This window comes from Typopeltis vanoorti, chromosome 13 (genome assembly GCF_054136105.1).
Source record: "Typopeltis vanoorti isolate ZY-2024b chromosome 13, IOZ_Tvanoo_1.0, whole genome shotgun sequence".
Taxonomy (NCBI): Eukaryota; Metazoa; Arthropoda; class Arachnida; order Uropygi; family Thelyphonidae; genus Typopeltis; species Typopeltis vanoorti.
In genome coordinates, this window is record NC_143561.1 from 109,169,509 (window position 1) to 109,193,069 (window position 23,561).

Consider the following 23,561-nt stretch of genomic DNA (forward strand, 5'->3'; position numbering starts at 1 on the left):
GATCAATTAGAAACAAAGGAAGGACAGAGAAAAATTTAGCAACTAGTGAAATGTAGAAATAAAGCAGCAAAGGACACCTTACATGTGAGGCAGATCAAAGACACTGAAGGAAGAGTATTATGGAGGGATGTGAACATAAGAAACAGATGGAAAATATACTTTGAGGGACTTCTGAATGAGGAAAATGCAAGGACTCACAGAGGAGATGGTGCAGAACATCAGTAGAGTGGAGGTGACAGAGGCCATGAAGAAGATGAGGAATGGAAAAATCAGTGGGCCCCAACAGAATTCCAGTGGAGGCATGGAAGGAACTGGGGGAAGAGGGAATTGGCTCTCCTGTGGGACCTGTTCATGAAAGTTTGCCAACAGGAAAATATACCTGAGGAATGGAGGGAGAGTACTCTTGTTCCCATCTACAAGGGTAAAGGGGATGCACAAGACTTTAAAAATTATAGAGGAATAAAGTTGATGCCCCACACAATGAAAATCCTAGAAAGCATTCTTGATGGTAGATTGAGGGAGGAGGTGGAGATTGCAAAGGAACAATTTGGCTTCATGCCTGGTAGATCAACAACAGATGCTATCTTTGGGTTACAGCAGATAATGGAAAAGTATCGAGAGAAACAACGGGAGCTACATCTGGCATTTATTGATCTGGAGAAAGTATACGATAGAGTGCCAAGGCAAGAAGTCTGGAGGTGTCTGAGGGAGAAGAAGGTTCCGGAGAAATATGTCAGGTTGGTGCGGGAGATGTACAGAAATGTGAAGACAAGAATTTGGACCTGTCTGGGATAGACAGAAAGTTTTCAAGTAACAGTTAGCTTGCATCAAGGGTCAGTATTAAGTCCATTTCTGTATAATATTGTGATGAAAGTGGTGACGGAGGAGGTGAGAGAAGATGCGCCTTGGACAATGTTGTATGCAGATGACATCTTGCTGTGTGCAGATTCAAGAGAAGAAGCGGGAACTAAACTGGAAAGATGGAGAAAAGTACTGGAAGAGAGAGATATGAGACTGAGCAGAAGTAAGACAGAGTATATGTGTTGCACAGTGGGCGGCGGACAGGAGACAGATCTGGAGCTGGAAGGAAATATCATCAGGAAGGTGAGAGACTTTAGATACTTAGGTTCAACAGTGGAAGAAGATGGAGGAGCTGAGAAGGAAGCAGAATGCAGGATACAAGCGGGTTGGAGGAAGATGGCTGGAGTGTTATGCGATTAGAGGGTGCCGATTAATCTGAAAGGCAAAATCTATAGGACAGTAGTGCAAGGCCAGCTATGACGTATGCTATGGAAACTGTGGCCCTGAGGAAAAATATCAGCAGGATGGAAGTAGCAGAGATGAGAATGCTTAGGTGAATGTGCAGTGTGACCAGAAAGGATCGTCTGACAAATGACTATGTGAGGGGAACAGTGAAAGTTACGAACTTAGGAGCGAAAATACAGGAGGAAAGGTTGAGATGATTTGGTCATGTGATGAGGAGGGAGGATGAATATGTGGGAAGAAGGGTCATGCAGATGGATGTGCAAGGAAGGTGGAAGTGTGAGCAGCCAAAGAAGAGATGGAGGAAACTGGTAGAAGAGGACTTGAGGATGAAGAACTTGAATGTGGTGACAGCCCAAGACAGAAAGGTGTGGAGGAGACCAATTATCAACAGTGACCCTACTTAAGTGGGAGAAGCTGCAGAGGAAGAAGAAGATCAATATTAGAGATGTTAATGGAAGTATGCGAACAATGTTATACTTATCAATAAACCCCCTACGAGTCTGCAAGATTCCTTGACTAAATTGATTAACTGTTGTAATAGATATGGTATGAAAGTCAGCAATAAAATGACAAAGACGACAAGCAGAATCGTTGAAAATGTCAACTGCATTGTGAACGGAGAACCTGTGGAACAAGTAAAAGATTTCACCTACTTAGGCATGATTTTTAATGAAGATCGTAAATTAAATATGGAAATAGACAACAGAATCAATAAAGCTGGTATAGTAGGAAGTCAATTGAATAAATTCATATGGAATAAGAGAGAAATTAGTCAGAACACTAAATTAGCTGTATACAAGACAGTGTTCAAATCAATTTTAACTTATGGATCTGAGAGCTTGGTCAGAAGTAAAACACTTGACCAAAGACTAGAGACCACAGATATGAGAATCCGATTAGAGGCATGAACGGATGGCATCAATGACAATATCATATTAAAAATGAGGATATTAGGCAAGAACTTGACATCGTCAGTATTCAGGAATGCATCAGCAGAGCTAATCTCAGGTGGTATGGTCACTTAAACAGAATGGGCGAGGAAAAATTGGCAAAACAAGTGTTCTCTGCCAGGTTCACAGGAAAAACGACCAAAAGGAAGACCAAGATATAGGTGGATTGATATGGTAAAAAGTTCCTTGTATGACAGAAATATAAGATCTGATAATATCGAAGTCTTGACAAGTAACAGACTGATCTGGAGGAAAACTGTAGATAGGAAGTTAGTAATGATGTAAATTTTTCATGTAGTACTATCATATCCTGTACACCCCTTGAGGATACATGACAGGAATTTGATGATGATGATGATAATATATATATACATACACACACACACATATATATATATATTAATAAAAATGGGGAAAAATCCTTAACCCGCCCATGGTATAGCTGTACTTTAGGTTCATAGAAGCCTTTTGTGGGTGGGAGCCACATAAAAACTGCAATATATGCAATACTACATCTGCAGTAAATGTCAAAAATGAGCTTTGGATGTATGCCACTCTGCTTTTGCATCCGTAATGAATTCCATATAGATATGAATTTAACTTTGATTTGATGGCATCGCATTACCAAACTATTTCTAAACTCCTTTCCAATCCCCATTCTATTTTGTAAGTAATATTTTGATGGAACTACACTGAATCAACAATATGGTTTGATGGAAAATTCAATAAACTGACTGCTATCTGTGTCTTGCTAGCAATTGACCTGAAAACACACATAAGTAAAAAAAAAAAAAAAAAAACTTGACTGAAATATAACAACCAACAGCAATGTTATCTTACTTATTGAACACTAATAACAATAAGAGCAATACAGAATAAATACTAGACTAACAGTCACTAGACACAGCTACATTTGGTGTCTTGAAACATAAATAGTGAAAGCTAATCACATTCCAGGTGGTCATAATATATTACTCATGCAGGTTAAGGCCTAACAGAGCGACAAGAGGCTATAATTAGAGCATTTGCTATATTCATGATGGGTAGATTGTTTCCAAGCTGCAGTGAACATCATTAATAGACAATTATATTAATAACAATGGCAATAAAAATGAATATCCTGAAATGAGAACCACTTTTCCAGTTAAAGTAAGAAAATTTCTATGCCTCTACATAATAATTTTAAGAATATCATTATTAGGAATACTACAGATATTCAAATGATGCAATTGCTAGACTGAATCATGCCACAATTCTACAACAAGATCAGATATTTTTAATGTAAAGCACAAAGAACCATCTCCTGCTTTCCTGCTTGCCTTGAACCTTATCTATGATTCTGCTGATGACACTCTCCATTCCTCCTGCTTGTGTGATGGACCCTGTATTAAGACATTACCAGCTTTGGGATTATCTACAGTGAGTACCCTGGGCTCAATTTTCCCATGTCATCATTCTATGGGATAATGATAGCCTATTCATCATCTTCAATGCTTACAAATATCTTTTTCTTATAAAAAAAGAAATGTGTTTTTCTTCCCTTATCTCTGTAATGCTCAACTTAACAGTCAAGGCTAGATTTTTTCTTCTCAAATGGATGTTTATGCTAATTTTTTTTCAACTCAATACATTGATTTTCATCTATTCAGATAGCATACACTGTACAAACTCCAAATCCACACAACCCACTAAAAATTCTTGATGCTATCCAGAAAAAAGTTTCACCAAATTATGACTACTCTGAGAAAGACCTTTCTACCCAAAGAAATACCAGTTCTCTTCAGTAGAACTGGTATTTCCCTCATTTCTGTTAAACCTACAATAACACAACGCTGCCAAATATACTTTGATGTTGAGCTGTTCACTCCCCAAACCAACAGGCTGTGGGTTCAAATCCTACTATCAGCATGGATGTTTTGTGAATGTTGTTAGGTGATTAATGAATTTCATCACCTGGACAAACTACCACTGTGCTAACTGGATGTTTAAAGTGGCTTTAAAAGAAAGTTAAGTTTGCTCTCTACAGGGGTTTCAGATTATTTAATTGTTAGCCAACCACAGTACTCAGCAATGCAATACAGACTAACAATATTTTATAGGTGGGATTCACAAAAGAAAAGATAGAATCATTAGTAAATTAAAAAGTGTACAGCACTGCTCATTACATCTCATTGAAAAACTTCCCAAGGAAAGAAAAACAAAGAAAATACTTGAATTTTTTTATATGCAAACCATAGTAATTTTATTTGGTGAGATTATAAAACAAGATATACAAAATAGTTGAAAATTATATATCTATGTTCAACTTAAAAAAACAAAATATTTTAACATGCATGCAAAATAAAATCACAAAATGTATACAAGTAGCTTACCAAGTGCAAAATGGCAGCAAGAATCTTCCACAATGTCTCTGCATGATCCAAATTAAAACCTAAAGTCTTCATAGCCACCCACACAGATTTGTAATCTGCTCTGTCATTGATGCTACTAACCTGGAAATGAAGTATATCATGATAATTATACATAATTATATGCCAAATGTGAATAAAAATATGGTATTTCACCTGACTTTTTGAAAATTGTGTCTCAGAAGTAAAAGCACAGATGCTGCATTAAGGCAAGGTCTTCAGGAAGGGAATAAATAAATATATAAATAATACAAGATGCCAAGAAATGAAATGTACCACAAACAAAATAATGGTACAATATGACTGAATTTCTGCCAGCTGGGCATTGCCTGGTTAAACAAAGCCCTTATGGTTTTTGACAGGGAATCAGGGCGAACACCGAAAATTCAGATACTGGAACAAATCCTGAAACACACCTCAACTCAACATCAGAAGATTTCAAGATTGGTACTATCAACATAAGAAGCCTAAATGGCAAAGATATGGAGCAAGATCTTTCTAAGCAATAAATACAAAATGTTATATTCAAGCAATAACAATCAGGGAAAAGAAGGTGTAGCTATATACAAGGCTAATAATATCAGCACTAAATACAAGGCTAATCTTCTTGAATGGCAGGCAATATCAAGTAGTGATTTGGGCAAACATCAGATTGGAGAACTGGACAATGAGATTTATTTGTGCCAATGCGCCCCCACAGAAAGTTCTACCAAGGAGAGGAGGAGAAATTTTTTGATGAAAAAATTTCTCCTTTGTTGCTCTAAAGTTGCTTTAGAGAAAGCAACTGACACAATGAAAAAAGAAAAGTTGGTCTTTATTGGGAATGTAAATAGCAGAGTAGGAAATGATTGTCAGACATACAAAAATATTTTGGGAAAATTTGGAGAAAAGAACAAAACTAATAATAATGGCAAACCTGTCGGATTTCTGCTCTGAACATGGACTGGTTATTACTAACACATGTTCCAATATAAAAATCTGCATAAATTCACATGGAGAAGAGACAAGGAGTAAGAAAAGTTTCACTGACTATGTTATTGTTGATAATGATGTTTTCTCGCTGGTGCAGGACACTAGAGTGTACACAGGATTTCAAATTGGAAATTATCACCATTTAGTCTTGAGCAGGATAAAATTGAATTTCATATTGAAAATAAGAAGAAAGAAAGTTTTAAAGCTAATAAAAGTAGAGCAGCTTTCAGATATGAACTGTAGACTAAAATACACAAATACTATTCAAGAAAAAATGAAAAAGTTTGAGAATAGGAACCAAACCTTGAGGGTTCAGTGACAAATCCTGAAGAAAAACATTGATTCAGCCAGAGAGACGAGACGTGTGGTGAGGTTGTCTGCAAGGGTAGAAAAATCAGAACTCCATGATGGACACTGGAAGTTAAAGAGGCAGTGAAGGAAAAGAAGAAAGCATATCAAAAGTTCCTGGGGAATAATTCAGCTTGTTCTCTTAGAGGATACAGAGAGAAATGTAAAAAAGCAAAACACTGTAAAACTAGCTAAACAAAAAGTCATTGGGAGACTTTGGCAGGAACATAGAAAATAAATATCAGGAAGTTGGCAAAATTTTCTGGAAGCTGTTGAAAAAGCTCAGAAATGGAGAAAAGAGTGCTGTAAAAGGAATTGGAGATGATAAAGGAGACATGAAAACTGGAGAAAAAGATATAATTGATGTATGGAATAATTACTTCAAAAAATTGCTAAATGACACAAGCAGGGACAGCACAATGGTAAAAAACACTCAACAGACATGCAATCAGGAATACATATCAATACTTAAAGTAGAAAAAGCCATCAAAAGTCTGAAAGGTGGAAAGGCAGTTGCAGTAGATGATATTTGATAGGAAATGCTGAAGCATGGAGGTATAAAAGTCTTACAGTGGCTGCACTGAATAGTTCACAAGGGTTGGACAGAGAGACAAATTCCAGATGATTGGAGTAGAGCTCTCATAGTATCCTCATATAAAAAGAGAAATAAAATTGAATGCGAGAATTACAGAGGTATTTCACTAATGAGTGTTCCTGATAAGATTCATAAAAGTATACATGAGAAATGGTTCAGAAGGACTGTGGAAAGGAACCTTGGTGAAGAACAAGCTGAATTCAGGCCAAACAGAGGGCATAAGGATCAGATTTTCACTTTATGACAAATAGCTGAAAAATCGTCGGAATATACCAAAGATCTGTATTTAAGTTTTGTAGACCTGCAAAAGGCATATGACAAGGTACCAAGAGAAAAGCTATTCAAAACGCTACGTGTCAATGGGGCATTATATCAAGCAATACTTAGTCTTTATATGAGTTGTAAGTCAGCAGTTAGAAATAAAGTACAGGAAGATGGTTTAATGTTAAACCATCTTCCTGTCACACAAAGATGTACAAGATGTACATCCTTGTACAAGGTGTCAGACAAAGATGTACATTATCCCCTCTGTTATTCATTATCTATATGGATCACATTATGAAGGAAAGTGGTATTAAACATGATATTCAAATTGGATATGTTAATCTCAGCTCTTTGCTTTATGCAGATGTTATAAAGTTATACTTCTAAATAAATCCGCTACAAGTCTGCAAGATTCCTCGACTAAATTGAATAACTGTTGTAATAGATATGGTATGAAGGTCAGCAATAAAAAGACAAAGACAATGAAAATAGGCAGAATCATTGAAAATTTCAACTGCATTGTAAATGGAGAACCTATAGAACAAGTAAAACATTTCAGCTACTTAGGCATGATTTTGAGTGAAGATGGTAAATTAAATATGGAAATAGACAACAGAATCAACAAAGCTTGTATGGTAGGAAGTCAATTGACTGAATTCATATGGAATAAGAGAGAAATTAGTCAGAACACTAAATTAGCTGTATACAACACAGTGTTCAAACCAGTTTTAACTTATGGATATGAGAGCTGGATCAGAAGCAAAACAACTGACCAAAGACTAGAGACAGCAGATATGAGAGTCCTGAGAAAGATTACGGGCACGAACAGATGGCATTAATGGCAATATCATATTAAAAACAAGGATATTAGGAAAGAACTTGACATTGTCAGCATCCAGGAATTAAGTGACCATACCACCTGAGATTAGCAGAGCTAATCTCAGGTGGTATGGTCACTTAAACAGAATGGGTGAGGAAAGATTAGCAAAACAAGTGTTCTCTGCCAGGTTGACAGGAAAACAATCCAGTGAAAGACCAAGATATAGGTGGATTGATACGGTAAAAAGTGCCTTAGATAATAGAAATATTAGCTCTGATAATGTTGGAGTCTTGACAAGTAACAGACTGATTTGGAGGAAATTTTAGATAGGAAGTTAGTAATGATGTAAATTTTTCATGTAGTACTATCATATCCTGTACACCCCCCATGAGGGTGCATGGAAGGAATTTGATGATGACATTTGTGATATGTGTGTCCTATAAGTTTCTGGGTAGAGCAAATAGCATGATCCTATAAAGTCTAGACATGAATAAGTGAATTTATGATGGCATAATTAAAAAAAAAAAATTTATGAGGAGACAGAAAATAGCAGGAATAAATATCATTTGATGGAGCAGCAAATTATCTCGTAAAATTTGTTGCCCATGTTATGTGTATTTCTCTGGTTTGTGTATATTTCGCTCAGTTTTCCAAGAAATTTCTTCTGTTTAATGAGACTCAGTATACATAACATCCGATCATTATTGGAATTATCCACACTTTCGAGAATCTTATATTCATCAGTTTTTTTTTTTCTTTGTAGTATCAGCGGTTCTTCTGTCTTATCAATCTCACATATGCTGGTATTTTGTTGTAGATCAACAACGTCTTATAATACACAGAATATTCATTTTTTTTTTTTTTTTACAGTCTGTCGTTTCCGAAGATTAGAATAAAAATGTCTCTATATGCCATTAAAAACTTTGCAACCTTAACAGATGCTACACTGTATAGCAACAGTTCCAGAAAGCGTGTAACAGCTGTTTGTAATAGTCATTGGGTACAGAAAAATGCTCAACTCATGACAAGTGAAAACATTCAATTGGATTGGTTGACACAATAACCAATCACAGCCACTAGGTGCTGGGTGAGCTCAAAATGTTAGCTCACCCAATCTCACCTTCTCAGCAGTTTAAAAATACTAAAACGCTAAGAATTTCACCAGCTGCACCCTCTTTACATCTTTTTAAAGAGCTCAAAGGTGTATGCATTTTCAAAGCACACCTTGGCTGTTAATGCGAATTTGACGCAATGTTTACGAGTCAAAAAGTGCCCTCTTCATGAAGCACTAATGCTTCATTATCCTCGTGAAGTGGACAATGAAGCATTAGTATTTTGTTTGATTTTAGGAATCGTGAGAAGTCTGCAAAGAATTGGGGACTCTTTAATGGGAATAAATGCAAAAATATAATATCGATGATCCTGATATTTCGTGGATGAGCACCAGCTTTCTTTTTACATTTCAGATCAGATAGTTTTTTTTTTCTTTTTATATCTACAGTGTATCATTTTTTCAAGTGATGCCCACTCACTGCAAGAACCTAAAGTACAAGTATATTAGTGCTGTGAGTAGGCTAAATTTTTTTTTCTTTTTTTGTAAGTAAGTAGACCTGATTACATTTTTCTTGAATATTTTCCATCACTGGAAATATATGTGTCCTTATCATATTCATGATAAGGACACATATAGCTACAGAAAATCAACGTACCCATACAAGCAATTCAGACTGAATAATAGCCCTTACAATTGCATAGCAAGCTGTAATACAACAAAGTATGGGAAAATCAAGCTTTTTTTTTTTTTTTAACAGAAAACACGAAAAATTGCAATTTTTAGTAAAGTGCACAAACGCATTATTTTCGTGTTTTTTACACAAAAATGCTATAAATTGGAGCATGTTGAGTGTATTTAAGTAATTTATAATTGTTTATAATTGTCCTTAGGCAGAAATGAATTCCTTCCACTTACTGGAGGCCTGAAAAGGCTTGAAAAAGGGTCAACGTTTGGTCTCCAGATTATGTAAGAAATAAATAAAAATATAAGAAATATAAAAACTAAAAATAGAAAACAATTCCTAGCCCATCAATGTTGAAAAGTATTATAGGTTTATAATTTTCTGTGGGCAGGAGTACAAAAAAAAATTCTTTAAAGGAATGTTGCATATTACTTGCTACAGCATCTGATTTCCTCTTTCCAGTAATACCTCTAACTTCTTGAATCTGCTAGGAAGTTCTGATTTCGCTCTCCTTTCAGAAAACTACCACCTGCCTCCCTGGTTGACTCAATGATTTCTTCATAATTTGTAACTGGATTTCTAGGTTTTAGTTCTTGTTCTCAAGGTATTTACTCCAATGTTACCTGCTTATATACATCTACAGTTCACCTCGGAAAGTTACTCAACTTTCAATCTTTTTAAAACTTCCACATATTTCTCATTTTGATGAGATGCTCAGTGCTATCTTGAATATATGAGGGTAGTCCGAAAAGAAAGTTCTCAGCCTCGACCATAGATGCCAACACTATTGGCAAGAGATTTTTTTTCTAAGTTGGTACATCTGTCATAAATATCCATGTGAAATTGCAAGTCATTCTATCAAGTAGTTTGTTTTATACAGCTGTCTGAAGCAAAAGTGTTGTCTGTATCCCTTGAAATAGATAAAATTGAATATCTTGCAGTTATAAAGTTCTTTGTAAAAGAAGTCTTAACAGCAAAGGAAATTCATTTGAAGTTCATAAAAGTTTATGGGCACTCTTCTCCTTCATTTTTGACAATTAAGAGATGGGCTGCCAAGTTTAAACATGGCTGTACCAGCTTTGAAGATGATCCATGTGAAGGACATCCAAAAAGTGTAACACCACCAGAAATCATTAATCAAGTGCACGATATGGAATTCTATGACCAGCATTTCAAAAGAATGTGGAGGATATATTTTGCATGAAGAATTGCATATGAAAAAGCTTTGTGCAAGTGGGTGTCACACTTGCTTACATCAGATCAAAAATGCACTTGCATGAAAATCTCGGAGCAGTGCTTGGAGAGTTTTAACAAGAATAAAACTGATTTTGTGCATAGATTTATTACCATGGATGAGACTTGGATTCACCATTACACACCAGAATCCAAACAGTAGTCAAAACAGTGGACAGAAGCCAGTTGTTCAGAGCCAAAGAAGACAAAGTCTGTTCTATCAGCAGGAAAGGTCTGTTCCATCAGCACATCGGTGTTTTGGGATGCTAAAAGTATTTTGTTTATTAATTATCTTGAAAAGGGTAAAACTAAAACAATAACTGGGGAATATTATTCCGATCTTTTAACTAGACGAGATGAAAAAATTCGTGACCCGGTTTGCAGAAGAAAAAAATCAGCTTTCATCAGGACAATGCACCTGCCCACAAAAGTGTTTTGGCAATGGGAAAATTAAGGGATCTGCACTATGAATTGTTGGAACATCCACCCTATTCCCCAGATTTGGCTCCCTCTGACTTTATCTCTTCCCACAACTAAAACTTCTTCGAATCAACAGGTGATTGCAGCTCCAGAGGAGTATTTTGCAGATCTTACTGAGAACCACTACAGGGATGGGATAATGGCGGTGGAGTATCGCTGGAATAAATGCATTAGTCTTAAGGGTGATTATGTTGATAAATAAAAATAATTTTGAAATTATAAATTCATTTTTTCATTGTTAGGCCAAGAACTTTGCCAACCACCCTCGTAGCTAACTGGTGATCACTTCCCATTTCAAATCTCCTGTATAATCTTGTCTTAAACCAATGTGAAGATATCGATCAATAAAACTTTTCTTAATTCATATGTTTTCATATGAAATTATGCACTTTTTTTTATTATTATGACATTATCAATGACTAATGCATAACTTGAACAGGCATTTAGCAGGCACTTACCATCATTAGTTTTGCTCTTTTCTCCAAATTATTTGGAAAACATTTGGAATGAATTGAATTAATTTCAAATGGACAAAGCCATGATAGAACCATATTAGACTTAGTTTCATCTTAAGTTTTACAGTATTATATCTAAAGCCTTTCTTTGTATCCTTAACATCTGTGTACTTATCATGAATATGATAATGACACATATAGCTACAGAAATATCGTTATGTATTCCTCTTGAAAATAAATTTTCAACAGGAATACATATTGATACTTGAGGTAGAAAAAGGCAATCAAAAAACTTGATATGTGGAAAGTCAGCTGGAATAGATTATATTTTACCAGAAATGCTTAAGTATGGAAGTATAAAAGTTTTGCAGTGGCTACATAATTATTATTATTACCACCCCAAGACCTCATGGAGTCAAAGACTTGTCTGGGAGGTCCTGTTATCACACACAAATCTCATCATACCGAGCCTTAAACACACTTAAACTCCTTGACCACACTCTCAGGCAAGGCATTCCAATCATTCACAACTCTGCACGAAAAAAACCTGCCTCTCACACCCTCTTTATACAGTTTCCAGGGATGACACCTCTGGTTCTCCCACTATTCTTTGTAGTACTTCTCCACCATTGATTTTAGAACAACCCCTTACCAACTTGTAGGTAAGTATCATATCTCCCCTCTTCCTCCTATCCACCAGACTCTGAAAATTACATCTTCTCAATCTTTCCTCATACTCAACATTCCAGAGGTCAGAAACTACCTTAGTCAGTCGCATTTGGACCCTTTCCAACATGTTCATCCTTCTGAAAACCCGGTTACCAAATCTGGGCACAATAGTCCATATGTGGCCTAATCAAAGCCTTATACAATGGAACAAGAATCTCCCTACTTCTACACGTCAGTGTCCTCCACATCATTCCCAGAAGCCTTTGCGTTGTCTTCACAATTTTGGCAATGTGTACCCTAAATTTTAGATCCTTATCCACTATCACCCCCAGATCTCTTATTTCCTCTACCTCCAACAATATATTCTCACCAAGCATAAATTCTGCATCCCATCTTTGTTTTCCAAATTTTAAAACCTTACATTTTGCAACATTGAACTCGCATCCCCATTTCCATGCCCAACCACTCAATTTATTCAAGTCTTCTTGCAAGGCCACAACATCTTCACTACACTTTATGGTTCGTCCCAACTTTGCATCATTTGCAAACAACTGAATATCTCCATCCAAATCTTCGCCAATATCATTAATATACAAGTTAAATAGTAATGGCCCTAAAACAGACCCCTGAGGAACTCCACTAGTGACTTTCCTTTTCCTGGATATCGCACCCGCATACACAACTTGTTGATACCTATCAGATAGCCAGTCTCCAATCCAATGCACTAATCTAATATCCAACCCCATCTGCTCTAGTTTGACTGTCAACTTATCATGAGGTACTCTATCAAAAGCTTTTGCAAAATCCAAGTATATTACTGTGTATCCTTTTCCTCTGTCCAAGGAAGCAGTCACTTTATTGTAATAAGTAAGTAGATTACTAAAATATGACCTCCCTTTAGCAAATCCATGCTGTCCATCAAAGATTATACCATTGTTGTCTACCCAACTCTGGATCCAAGTTCTCACAAGTTTCTCCAACAACTTAACCACAACACCTGACACACAGATAGGCCTATAGTTTGATGCTTGAGTTCAATCACCTCCTTTATGAAGTGGCACAATCTTGCCCTCCTTAATAACTTGACCAAGTGCAAGACTCATATCAAAAAAAATGTCAAAGCAGGTGTCAACTCTCTGGCACTTTCCTTCAGAATATGTGGTGATATATTATCAAGACCCACAGCCTTATTTACATCTAGTTTACTTAACTCCCCAAACACCTCTTGCTCATTTACAGTCAGTCTCTCCTCCCCATCAACAACTACTCTCAATCTCTCCATGAAGTCACATTCACAAGATTGAAAGATCTTTATGAACTGCTCATTAAGTATCTCCACCACACATTCTGCTACAGCTGTCTTTATACCATTTTCTCCAATCAATGTCATCCTTCCAAGAACTCCCTAGGATTCTTTTTGGCTTCATTAGCTAACTGCTGTTCATACCTCTCTTTAGCTACTCTCACCAACCAAGTCACCCTCCTTGCCTGGTCTTTGTAGATCTCATGAAATTGGTTATTTCCACTTCTCTTATGCTGCCTCCACAATGCCCTTTTTCTCTGTATCGCATGCTTAATCTCTTTATTCATCCATCTCACACCTACCTTATTTAACCTTCTCACCTTGGAACACATTCAGACATTGCATCTGCTAGATAGTTTTTGAAAATTCCCCAAGCTGCATTGATCTCTTTTCCAGCTAACTCCTCATTCCATGCTACACATGCAAGCTGTCTCCTGAGCTCTTCACAATCACCTCCCCTGTAGTTCCACATATACCCTTTCCTCACAGGGGTCCTCGCACTGCTGGAAACCACTCAGATAATCACCTCATGGTCAGGGCCGAGCTGTGCGGTTGTGCAGATTGTGCGCTGCACAAAGGCGCTTGAAGATAGGGGTGCCATTTCACCATGGGAAATAATTTTAAAAAATATAAATTTTGTTATTCTTGAATTATATCATTTGAAGTGAAACGTTATCAATATTACCACAGATTTTATTTCACAGAGTAAGCATCGACTCAGCGAAAATTTTAGAAATATTCGATTATTTATTATATTTTTAGTGGAAATTGTTGGTTTAAGACAGACCATGAATTCATTCTTATGCTGTGCTTTGCCCAGTACCGTCGACAGGATGTAGCATAGAGGCAGCCTGCCTCACGCCACTGCTTAATAAGGGCGCTCGCTCAGCCGTATTATGGCAACAAGATATTTTTTACAAAAATACAGCGTTTAGTTAACAAATAAAAAGGTGCCATTTCCCATTGACAGTTAAATATCTGCATATTATATTTTATTAATAAAAAAATTACAGTCATACATACTAAAACTAAACATTTTTGAACCTACTTATTAGATACTTAAGAAACAACCCATAAAGTATCATACAATGTGAATTTCATAAACTTTTATAGTCTATATATAAATATATATCTATTAAATTATATTATGCATGAATTCTCCTACTCAAACTGTGGGTTTCTATCTCCCCGAATTTCACATTTGAGCAATAATTCGCTCCCTGCAATAACAATACGCTATCCCCAACAGCCATTATACTGCAGAAACACTAAAACCAATTAGTTTTATCATGTCACTGGATAATGTTCACAGACATCATTTGCAGACTAATATATATTTCTCAAAATATATTTCTCAACAAATAGTGCAATTACAGACAACTGGGAATATAAACACTAACTAATGAATGACATCTTCCCTCCAACAGAAACTGCTATATACAGCAGGTGCAACATATGGTTTTGCTTGACACTACCCTGTCATGAACGTGTTAAAACTACGAAATATATAGTGAATGCATTTCAGATATTATGGAAATTGGTTTAAGAGAATTAGCATTTCAATTCAATTGTCAGCTTGTTTTGTTTGGGTAGCTCGATCTTTTGTTAATACTGCACCAATCATATGCACTTCTTAATAGAGGCTTTTTCTCTATTATACTGGCCTACAATCGCGCACATCTTTCACTTCTCATTAGTAATTTGTCAAGGATTGTTCATTATGTATCGCAAGTCTTAAATTACTGGTAATTTTTGCTTGATATAATGGGAAAGAAGAAGATGACTCTATTTGGGTAGATAACTGATTGCACACAAGGAAATGCTCTTGAAGACAGAAGAAGTGATGGAGAATAGAAGATTCTTGGTAAGTCATACCCATTTTCAGTTTTTTTTTCTGAAAACTTTAGTTTCCAAAAATCCCCACATATATCTCGCAGCACGATTTTTTAGCTTTAATTTCGGGAAAAAAGTGCAAGTTATAGTCGAGTAAATACGGCAATTTTTTTAGCTTTCAAATTGTTAAGTATGGATCATTGGTTAAAGACTGGATTTATAAAATGCACAAAGGAGAGCAATATTGCAGATATAGAAATAAGCAATTCCACTTGTCTCACTGATGATAAATTATTTATATTAAGTAAAAATTATTAGTATCTTTATAAATTTTGTTCTATTAAAAATAAATCATGTTTTTTTTGTTTAGACATCTAAATTCAAATAAAAACAGTTACAATGAAACATATTTTTATTTATTTATTATTATTATTATTATTTTCATAAGGGTATTTTGAAAAGGTACTTGGTAATAATGAAAATTAAAGAAGGGTACATGGATATCTGAAGTTTCAGAAACATTGATCTATCCAAAAATATTTAGTCTGAAACATAATGTACATTACAAGGTTCGTTTTCTTAAATTCTGCTTCGAATTTGAATAGACGAAATAGCGTCTATCCAAACATGCACTTGCATTTTTTTCGGAGTCATTTCAATTTTGAATGTGAATATTGAGTGTATTGTGTATTCTGTGTTTAAGTGACTTTGAATTTAATTGTGTACTTATTTTTAGATTTTTGATAGACAAATAAAATTTTAAAGATAATAGTTTATAAATTATAAAAATATTAATCAGCTTAGGGACCTTAGCTAAAAATCCCGTATATATATATGTGGGATAAACTATCGGCGCATCAGGCTGACGCAGCTCGAATTAAATTAATAAACATAGGTTATTTATGAGCTATAAAAACCCTTTAGATGAGCTTTGTTTACACATACTGCAATTGGCCTTTCTTGATAATTTTTGGTGTATTTTTGCATCATTTCATTTTGTGCGTTACACTAACAGTGTTACTGTGCAGTTGCCTTTTGTTTTATAAAATATATTTATGGTTGTTTAGTAAATTTTTTGTGAATTTGGATTATTATTCATATAAAGTAAGTACATCTATTATATTTTTGCTAAGTTTGAAAATCAGTTAAATTGTTTAATTTTAGTTAATTATCTTATTTTGAAAACAAAAGATTTTTATGTTATGTTGGGTAGATGTCTAGAAAATAAATAATTTTCAATAAGAGATTTATTTATATATTTATTCTTGTTCTGGTTGGAAGACATTGGGGTTGGGGTCCTTTTACTGATTTCTTTAATAAATAATTTTAATATTCTAGAAATTTCTTAATTATTAAACAATTACCAGAATGTAAAAAATATTAAATAAATATCACTGAGAAATCAATCAGTGGCTAATATCTCTACATGTTAATTTTCAAAAAATACCTAAAATGTGAGCATATTTATTATTCAAAACATCTGAAAAATCAAATTCTGTAATTAAAAAAAAAATAGTCTTGGGCCATTCACGTTAAAAATAATAGTTGGTTAAGGGGTTAAAAAATAAAAGTTGAAGGAAAATTTCAGAAATTATTATTTATTTTGGTGGACAACTTTTAATGCTCTTCTTATTTTAAACTCTAACCAAGTGTGTTAACCCTTAGATGTCGGGAAAAAAAGCCAAATAAGTTATTTGGTGCACAAAACAAGAAAAGACAATTGCAGCAAGTACAACTGGAACATAAATTGGCTGGATCGCTGAATAAATTTTTAACTTCAGGACCACATAAAAAACGAAGAACAGAAAGTTCTGACGAAGCAAGTACTCCGTGTAGCTCTACTCCAGAAAAAGAGAGGACACAAGGTAACTATGAAGAAACAAATGCTACATGCGAAAATGAAACTGGACTGTCTACAGAAGTTGCAGCAGAAGAAATAATGGATTCCGATTCAGCGAAACACGAAACTTCAAATTTTAATGTTAATGATCCAGGTACTTGGTCGAATCATATAACTACCAAAGTTAGAGATCGTTTAGTTGAGCATTGCCTACATCAAGAAGTTAATATAGAATTTCCCAAAGATGAATCTGGCCGCAAGTTTTCTGATTCATAATATTATCGAACTTTAGCAAATGGAGAAAAACTTTTACGAAGTTATTTAGTTCATTCAGAATCATGAAATTCGGTTTTCTGTTATTATTATAAAATATTTGGCAGTCAAACCACTTAATTATTTTATAATAATTAAGTGGTTTCGCTTAAAAGAGGAGAGTGTGAGGAATCGTTTCAGGGAGAGAGTGTTAGAGAGGATTTCGGATGGACTGGAAAGTGTACAAGATTGGTGGAAACATAATTCAAAAGTAATCCTGAGCTGTGCAATCGAGGTGCTTGGTGAGACATCTGGAAAGATTAGAGAGCAGAAGGAGGGTTGGTGGTGGAACAATGATGTACAAGTAGCAGTGACAGCTAAGAGGAAGGCAAAGCAGAAGTGGAATGAGTCAAGAGTGGAAGAGGACAGAGAGGTGTACAAAGAGAGAAAGCAAGAAGCCAAGAGAGTTGTGGCACAGGCAAAGGCATATCAAGATCTGTATGATCAATTAGAAACAAAGGAAGGACAGAGAAAAATTTACCAACTAGCGAAATGTAGAAATAAAGCAGCTAAGGACATCTTACATGTGAGGCAGATCAAAGATGCTGAAGGAAGAGTATTATGGAGGGATGTGGACATAAGAAACAGATGGAAAATATACTTTGAGGGACTTTTGAATGAGGAAAATGCAAGGACTCACAGAGGAGATGGGCAGCCTTCTGAGGGGATGGTGCAGAACATCGATAGAATGGAAGTGACGGAGGCCATGAAGAGGATGAGGAATGGAAAAGCGGTGGGCCCCGACAGAATTCCAGTGGAGGCATGGAAGGCACTGGGGGAAGAGGGAATTGACCTGCTGTGGGACCTGTTCATGAAAGTTTGCCAACAGGAAAATATACCCGAGGAATGGAGGGAGAGTACTGTTGTTCCCATCTACAAGGGTAAAGGGGATGCACAAGACTGTAAAAATTACAGAGGAATAAAGTTTATGTCCCACACAATGAAGATCCTAGAAAGGGTTCTTGATGGTAGATTGAGGGAGGAGGTGGAGATTGCAAAGGAACAATTTGGCTTCATGCCTGGTAGATCAACAACAGATGCTATCTTTGGGTTACGACAGATGATGGAAAAATATCGAGAGAAACAAAGGGAGCTACATCTGGTATTTATTGATCTGGAGAAAGCATACGATAGAGTGCCAAGGCAAGAAGTCTGGAGGTGTCTGAGGGAGAAGAAGGTGCCGGAGAAATATGTCAGGTTGGTGCGGGAAATGTACAGAAATGTGAAGACAAGAATTAAGACCTATCTGGGATAGACAGAAAGTTTTCAAGTAACAGTTGGCTTACATCAAGGGTCAGCATTAAGTCCGTTTCTGTTTAATATTGTGATGAAAGTGGTGACGGAGGAGGTGAGAGAAGATGCGCCTTGGACAATGTTGTATGCAGATGACATCTTGCTGTGTGTAGATTCAAGAGAAGAAGCGGAAACTAAACTGGAAAGATGGAGAAAAGTACTGGAAGAGAGAGGTATGAGACTGAGCAGAAGTAAGACAGAGTATATGTGTTGCACAGTGGGCGGTGGCCAGGAGACAGATCTGGAGCTGGAAGGAAATGTCATCAGGAAGGTGAGAGACTTTAGATACTTAGGTTCAACAGTGGAAGAAGATGGAGGAGCTGAGAAGGAAGCAGAATGCAGGATACAAGCGGGTTGGAGGAACTGGAGGGAGATGGCTGGAGTGTTATGCGATAAGAGGGTGCCGATCAATCTGAAAGGCAAAATCTATAGGACAGTAGTGAGGCCAGCTATGACATATGCTATAGAAACTGTGGCCCTGAGGAAAAATAACATCAGCAGGATGGAAGTAGCAGAGATGAGAATGCTTAGGTGAATGTGCAGTGTGACCAGAAAGGATCATCTGAGAAATGACTATGTGAGGGGAACAGTGAAAGTTACGAACTTAGGAGCGAAAATACAGGAGGCAAGGTTGAGATGGTTTGGTCATGTGATGAGGAGGGAGGACGAATATGTGGGAAGAAGGGTCATGCAGATGGATGTGCAAGGAAGGCGGAAGCATGGGCGGCCAAAGAAGAGATGGAGGGAGCTGGTAGAAGAGGACTTGAAGATGAAGAACTTGGATGTGGTGACAGCCCAAGACAGGAAGGTGTGGAGGAGACTCATAACAAACAGTGACCCCACTTAAGTGGGAGAAGCTGTAGAAGAAGATTTGGCAGTCAAAATTCCCAACTTACTAATGAATACAGTTGTAACAATTGGCAACATTTGAGTCATATACTAAAAATACACGAGACAAGTTCCGCACACATTAAAAACTTCAAAATACAGCGAACTTAAAATGTTGTTGATTAAGAAATGCACTATTGATTGCACACAACAAAGATTATACGAAACTGAGAAAAAATATTGGCAATCTGTTATAGAACGGTTAATCTACATAATACAATATTTATCAAGACAGTGTACAGCTTTTAGAGGTTCTTCACAAAAACTTTTTGAAAATGATAACAGCAATTTTTTAAAGTTAGTAGAAACTGTCGCTAAATTTGATTCGATAAAGGCAGAACACTTGCATCGCATCCAAACATCACAAAAAAGGAACATTGCTCATTATTTAGGTGATAAAATACAAAATGAAATCATCCGTAAAATTTCTGAAGCTATAAAACAAAAAATTTCAGAAATGGTTAAAGAAGCGAAATATTATTCATTAATTCTTGACACTACTCCGGATATAAGCCACAATAGATAGAACAATTATCTATTGTTATTAGATTTGTTAATCAAAATAAAGATACAAATATAGCAGAAATTCATGAACATTTTTGGGGTTTTCAATCTGTAGAAGATACCAGTGGGCAAGGACTATTTCAATTTATAAAAAATTATTGAATATTAACATTTCGGATTTACGCGGCCAAGCTTATGATTATGGTTCAAATATGCGAGGCAAACATAATGGACTGCAGAAAAAAATCCTTGCAATAAATTCAAGGGCTTTTTTTTTATTCCGTGTGCTGCTCATTCATTAAATTTTTGTAGTTAATGATACAGCTAAGATATCCTGTGAAACTGTAAATTTTTTGGGGGTAATAGAGGAATTATATAATTATTTTTCAATATCTGTGAAACATTGGGCTATATTAAAAAAACATTCATGTTTTAAATTTGAAACCACTTTCTGCTACTAGGTGGGAAAGTAGAGTAGAAGCAGTAAAGCCACTTAAAAATAATATCAAGGAAATTTACCAGGCTGTTTTTGATATTACAGAAGATGAAACTAAAGATATCGATTCTAGAGTTCAGGCAGACAACTTAATTTCAAAGATTTATTCGTTTAAATTTATTTACTCTGTTCATGTTTGGTACAAAATCTTAAGTCTCGTAAATGTTGCAAGCAAAATAATGCAGAATCTGACATTTGATATAGGAAAAATTACAGAAAATCTTGATTATGTTATACAAGAATTAAATACTCGGCGAACAAACCAATATTTTGAAAATATTATTAGAACTGCAAAAGAAGTAGCAAACAATCTTAATATTGATCCTATTTTTCCAGACATTCGCAAAAGAACAAAAACAAAAATGTTTGGTTACGAAGCATCAGATGAGACAATGCATGATCCTAAACAAAATTTTAAAATAATTTTTTTCTTCGCGATTTTAGACACGACAATAATTTCAGTCACAGAAAGATTCATACTCTTAAAACAACATAGCGAAGACTTTAAAGTTATAAGAGACATAGCAAATTAAAAGATTGGAGCGATGAAGATTTAATGAAACATTGTAAAGATTTGCACTTAAAACTGAGTGACAATCAAGATTCCAACAATCGCGATATTGATGGTATGACTTTATTTGAGAAATTAATGCAATGTTTTATTAAAAAAGAGTAGGCTCGTCAGGATGTTTTAAATTATATACATGAAAATAAATTAACCGACACGTTTCCGAATACTGCGATTGTGATGCGTATTTATTTAACATTACCAATATCTGCAGCATCAGGGGAAAGAAGTTTTTCAAAACTGAAACTAATAAAAAATTATTTGTGGTCAACAATGTCTGGAGAGCATCTAACGGATTTATCAATTATATCAATTGAAAATAATATTATGGATTCATTAGACATTAAAGATATTATTAAAAATTTTGTGGTGGCCAAAGCAAGATGGATAAATATGTAAAATAAATCTATATTTATACTAATTGTTATATAGTTAAAAGCATGAATCCAAATTATCTTCATTATGTAATATTTCTTTTTATATTAAAATAAAAGTAATTTTTGTTTATATATATTCTATTGTATTTATATATTAAGGAATAAATATTTTTGAAAATGTTTATTATTAAAAATTTCTTATTTATGAATTTCAGTGATTACAATGTTCTACTACTGTTAAATAAAATTTATTTTTATATATGCGTATAAACTGTTTTGTACTTTTAAAATAAAATTTTTCGCAAAAATTTTTCATGGAAACTTATTTTATGGGGGTGCTGAAAAACGTTTTGCACAAGGGCGCCTCCTACCCACGGCGCAGCACTACTCTCACCAATTGGTGGATAATTTGACACCTCATTTATAATTACATCCTCTGATGAGATGACCAAATCCAAGACCCTTAATCCTCGTGTGCCCTCTGTTACATACTGTCTGAGGTAGTTATCCTTCAAAAACTCAAGAAACTCATTTTCTTTACTTCCAGTTGCTATCTCATCATTCCAGTCTATATTGCCATAATTAAAATCACCCATAATGATCACCCTTTTCTTATTTGCTTGGCTAATTTGACTATACATTTCACTATCACCACCATCAAAATTACCTGGTTTATAACAACATCCCACCAAATATTTGAAACCATTCACCTCTATCTCACACCATACCGCCTCCAAAAAATTGATTGGAGTAGAGTTCTCATAGTACCCATCTATTAAAAATGGAATAAACAATGTGAGAATTACAGAGGAATTTCTCTGTGTGTTCTAGGTAAGATTTTGCAAGCATACTTGAAAAGAGGTTGAGAAAGATTGTGGAAGAGAAACTTTGAGAAGAACAAGCTGGGTTCAGGCCAAATAGATGTTGTCAAGATCAGATTTTCACTTGAAGAAAAATAGTTAGGAAATTGTGGGAATATGACAAGGATCTGTACTTAAGTTTTGTACATCAGGAAAAGGCATACAAGGTGCCCAGAGAAAACCATTTCAAAATATTACAATTATATGGGTGAATGGATCATTATACAGTGCAATACATAATCTATGATTTAAGTTGGCAGTCAGAGTTAGAATTGAAGGAAATACAGGGAGATGGTTTGATGTAAACTCAGGGGTAAGACATGCACATTATCTCTCCACTCTTATTCATCATCTATAAGGACTACATTATGAAAGAATAAGGCATCAAGCCTTATGTTAGAATTGGATATGTCAAACTTAACTCTTTGCTTTATGCAGATGATGTTGTAATCCTAAAACACATTTAGTGCAAGTCTCCAGAATTCATTAACTAAACTGAATAACAGCTATAACAAATTTGGCATGAAAATCAGCAATAAAAAGACCAAAAATATGAAAACAGGCAGGAGCATACAAAACTTCAGCTGCATTCTGAATGGAGATCCTATAGAACAAATAAAACATTTCAGCTATTTAGGCACAGTTTTTGGAGAAAATAGCAGGTTAATTCTGGAAATGACAACAGAATAAGCAAAGCTGGTATGGTGGGTAGCCAGCTGAATAAATTTATATGGAATAAGAGAAAAATTAGCCAATACACCAAACTAACAGTATATGACAGTGTTTAAACCAGTTTTGAGTTATGGATCTGAGAGTTGGGTTAGAAATAAAGCACTTGATCAAAGACTAGAGACCACAGATATGAGGGTTCTGAGAAAAATTAGGAGAGTGAACCGATAGCATCAATGGCAGAATCGTTAAAAATGGAGATAATAGAAAGGAACTTGACATTATTAGCATTCAAGAATGTGTCAGAAGAGATAATACTAAGATGGCATGGTCACTTAAATAGAATATTGAATAGAGTAATCAATTCAGAAAGTAAAGGTGGGTGGGGGACTAAAGGGATGATGTCAGAAGAAAGGTTAGCA

At 35.3% G+C, this 23,561-nt stretch overlaps 1 protein-coding gene across 1 annotated transcript in view; it reads right to left on the minus strand.

Moving 5' to 3' along the window:
* The window catches only part of LOC150100463 (unconventional myosin-Id-like), a 288,786-nt gene that overhangs the window by 158,225 nt on the left and 107,000 nt on the right, over positions 1 to 23,561 (minus strand). The window contains exon 6 of the mRNA XM_090403250.1: positions 4,589 to 4,708. Within this exon, the coding sequence (XP_090259376.1) occupies positions 4,589 to 4,708 (120 nt within the window). The remainder of the gene's footprint in view (positions 1 to 4,588; positions 4,709 to 23,561) is intronic.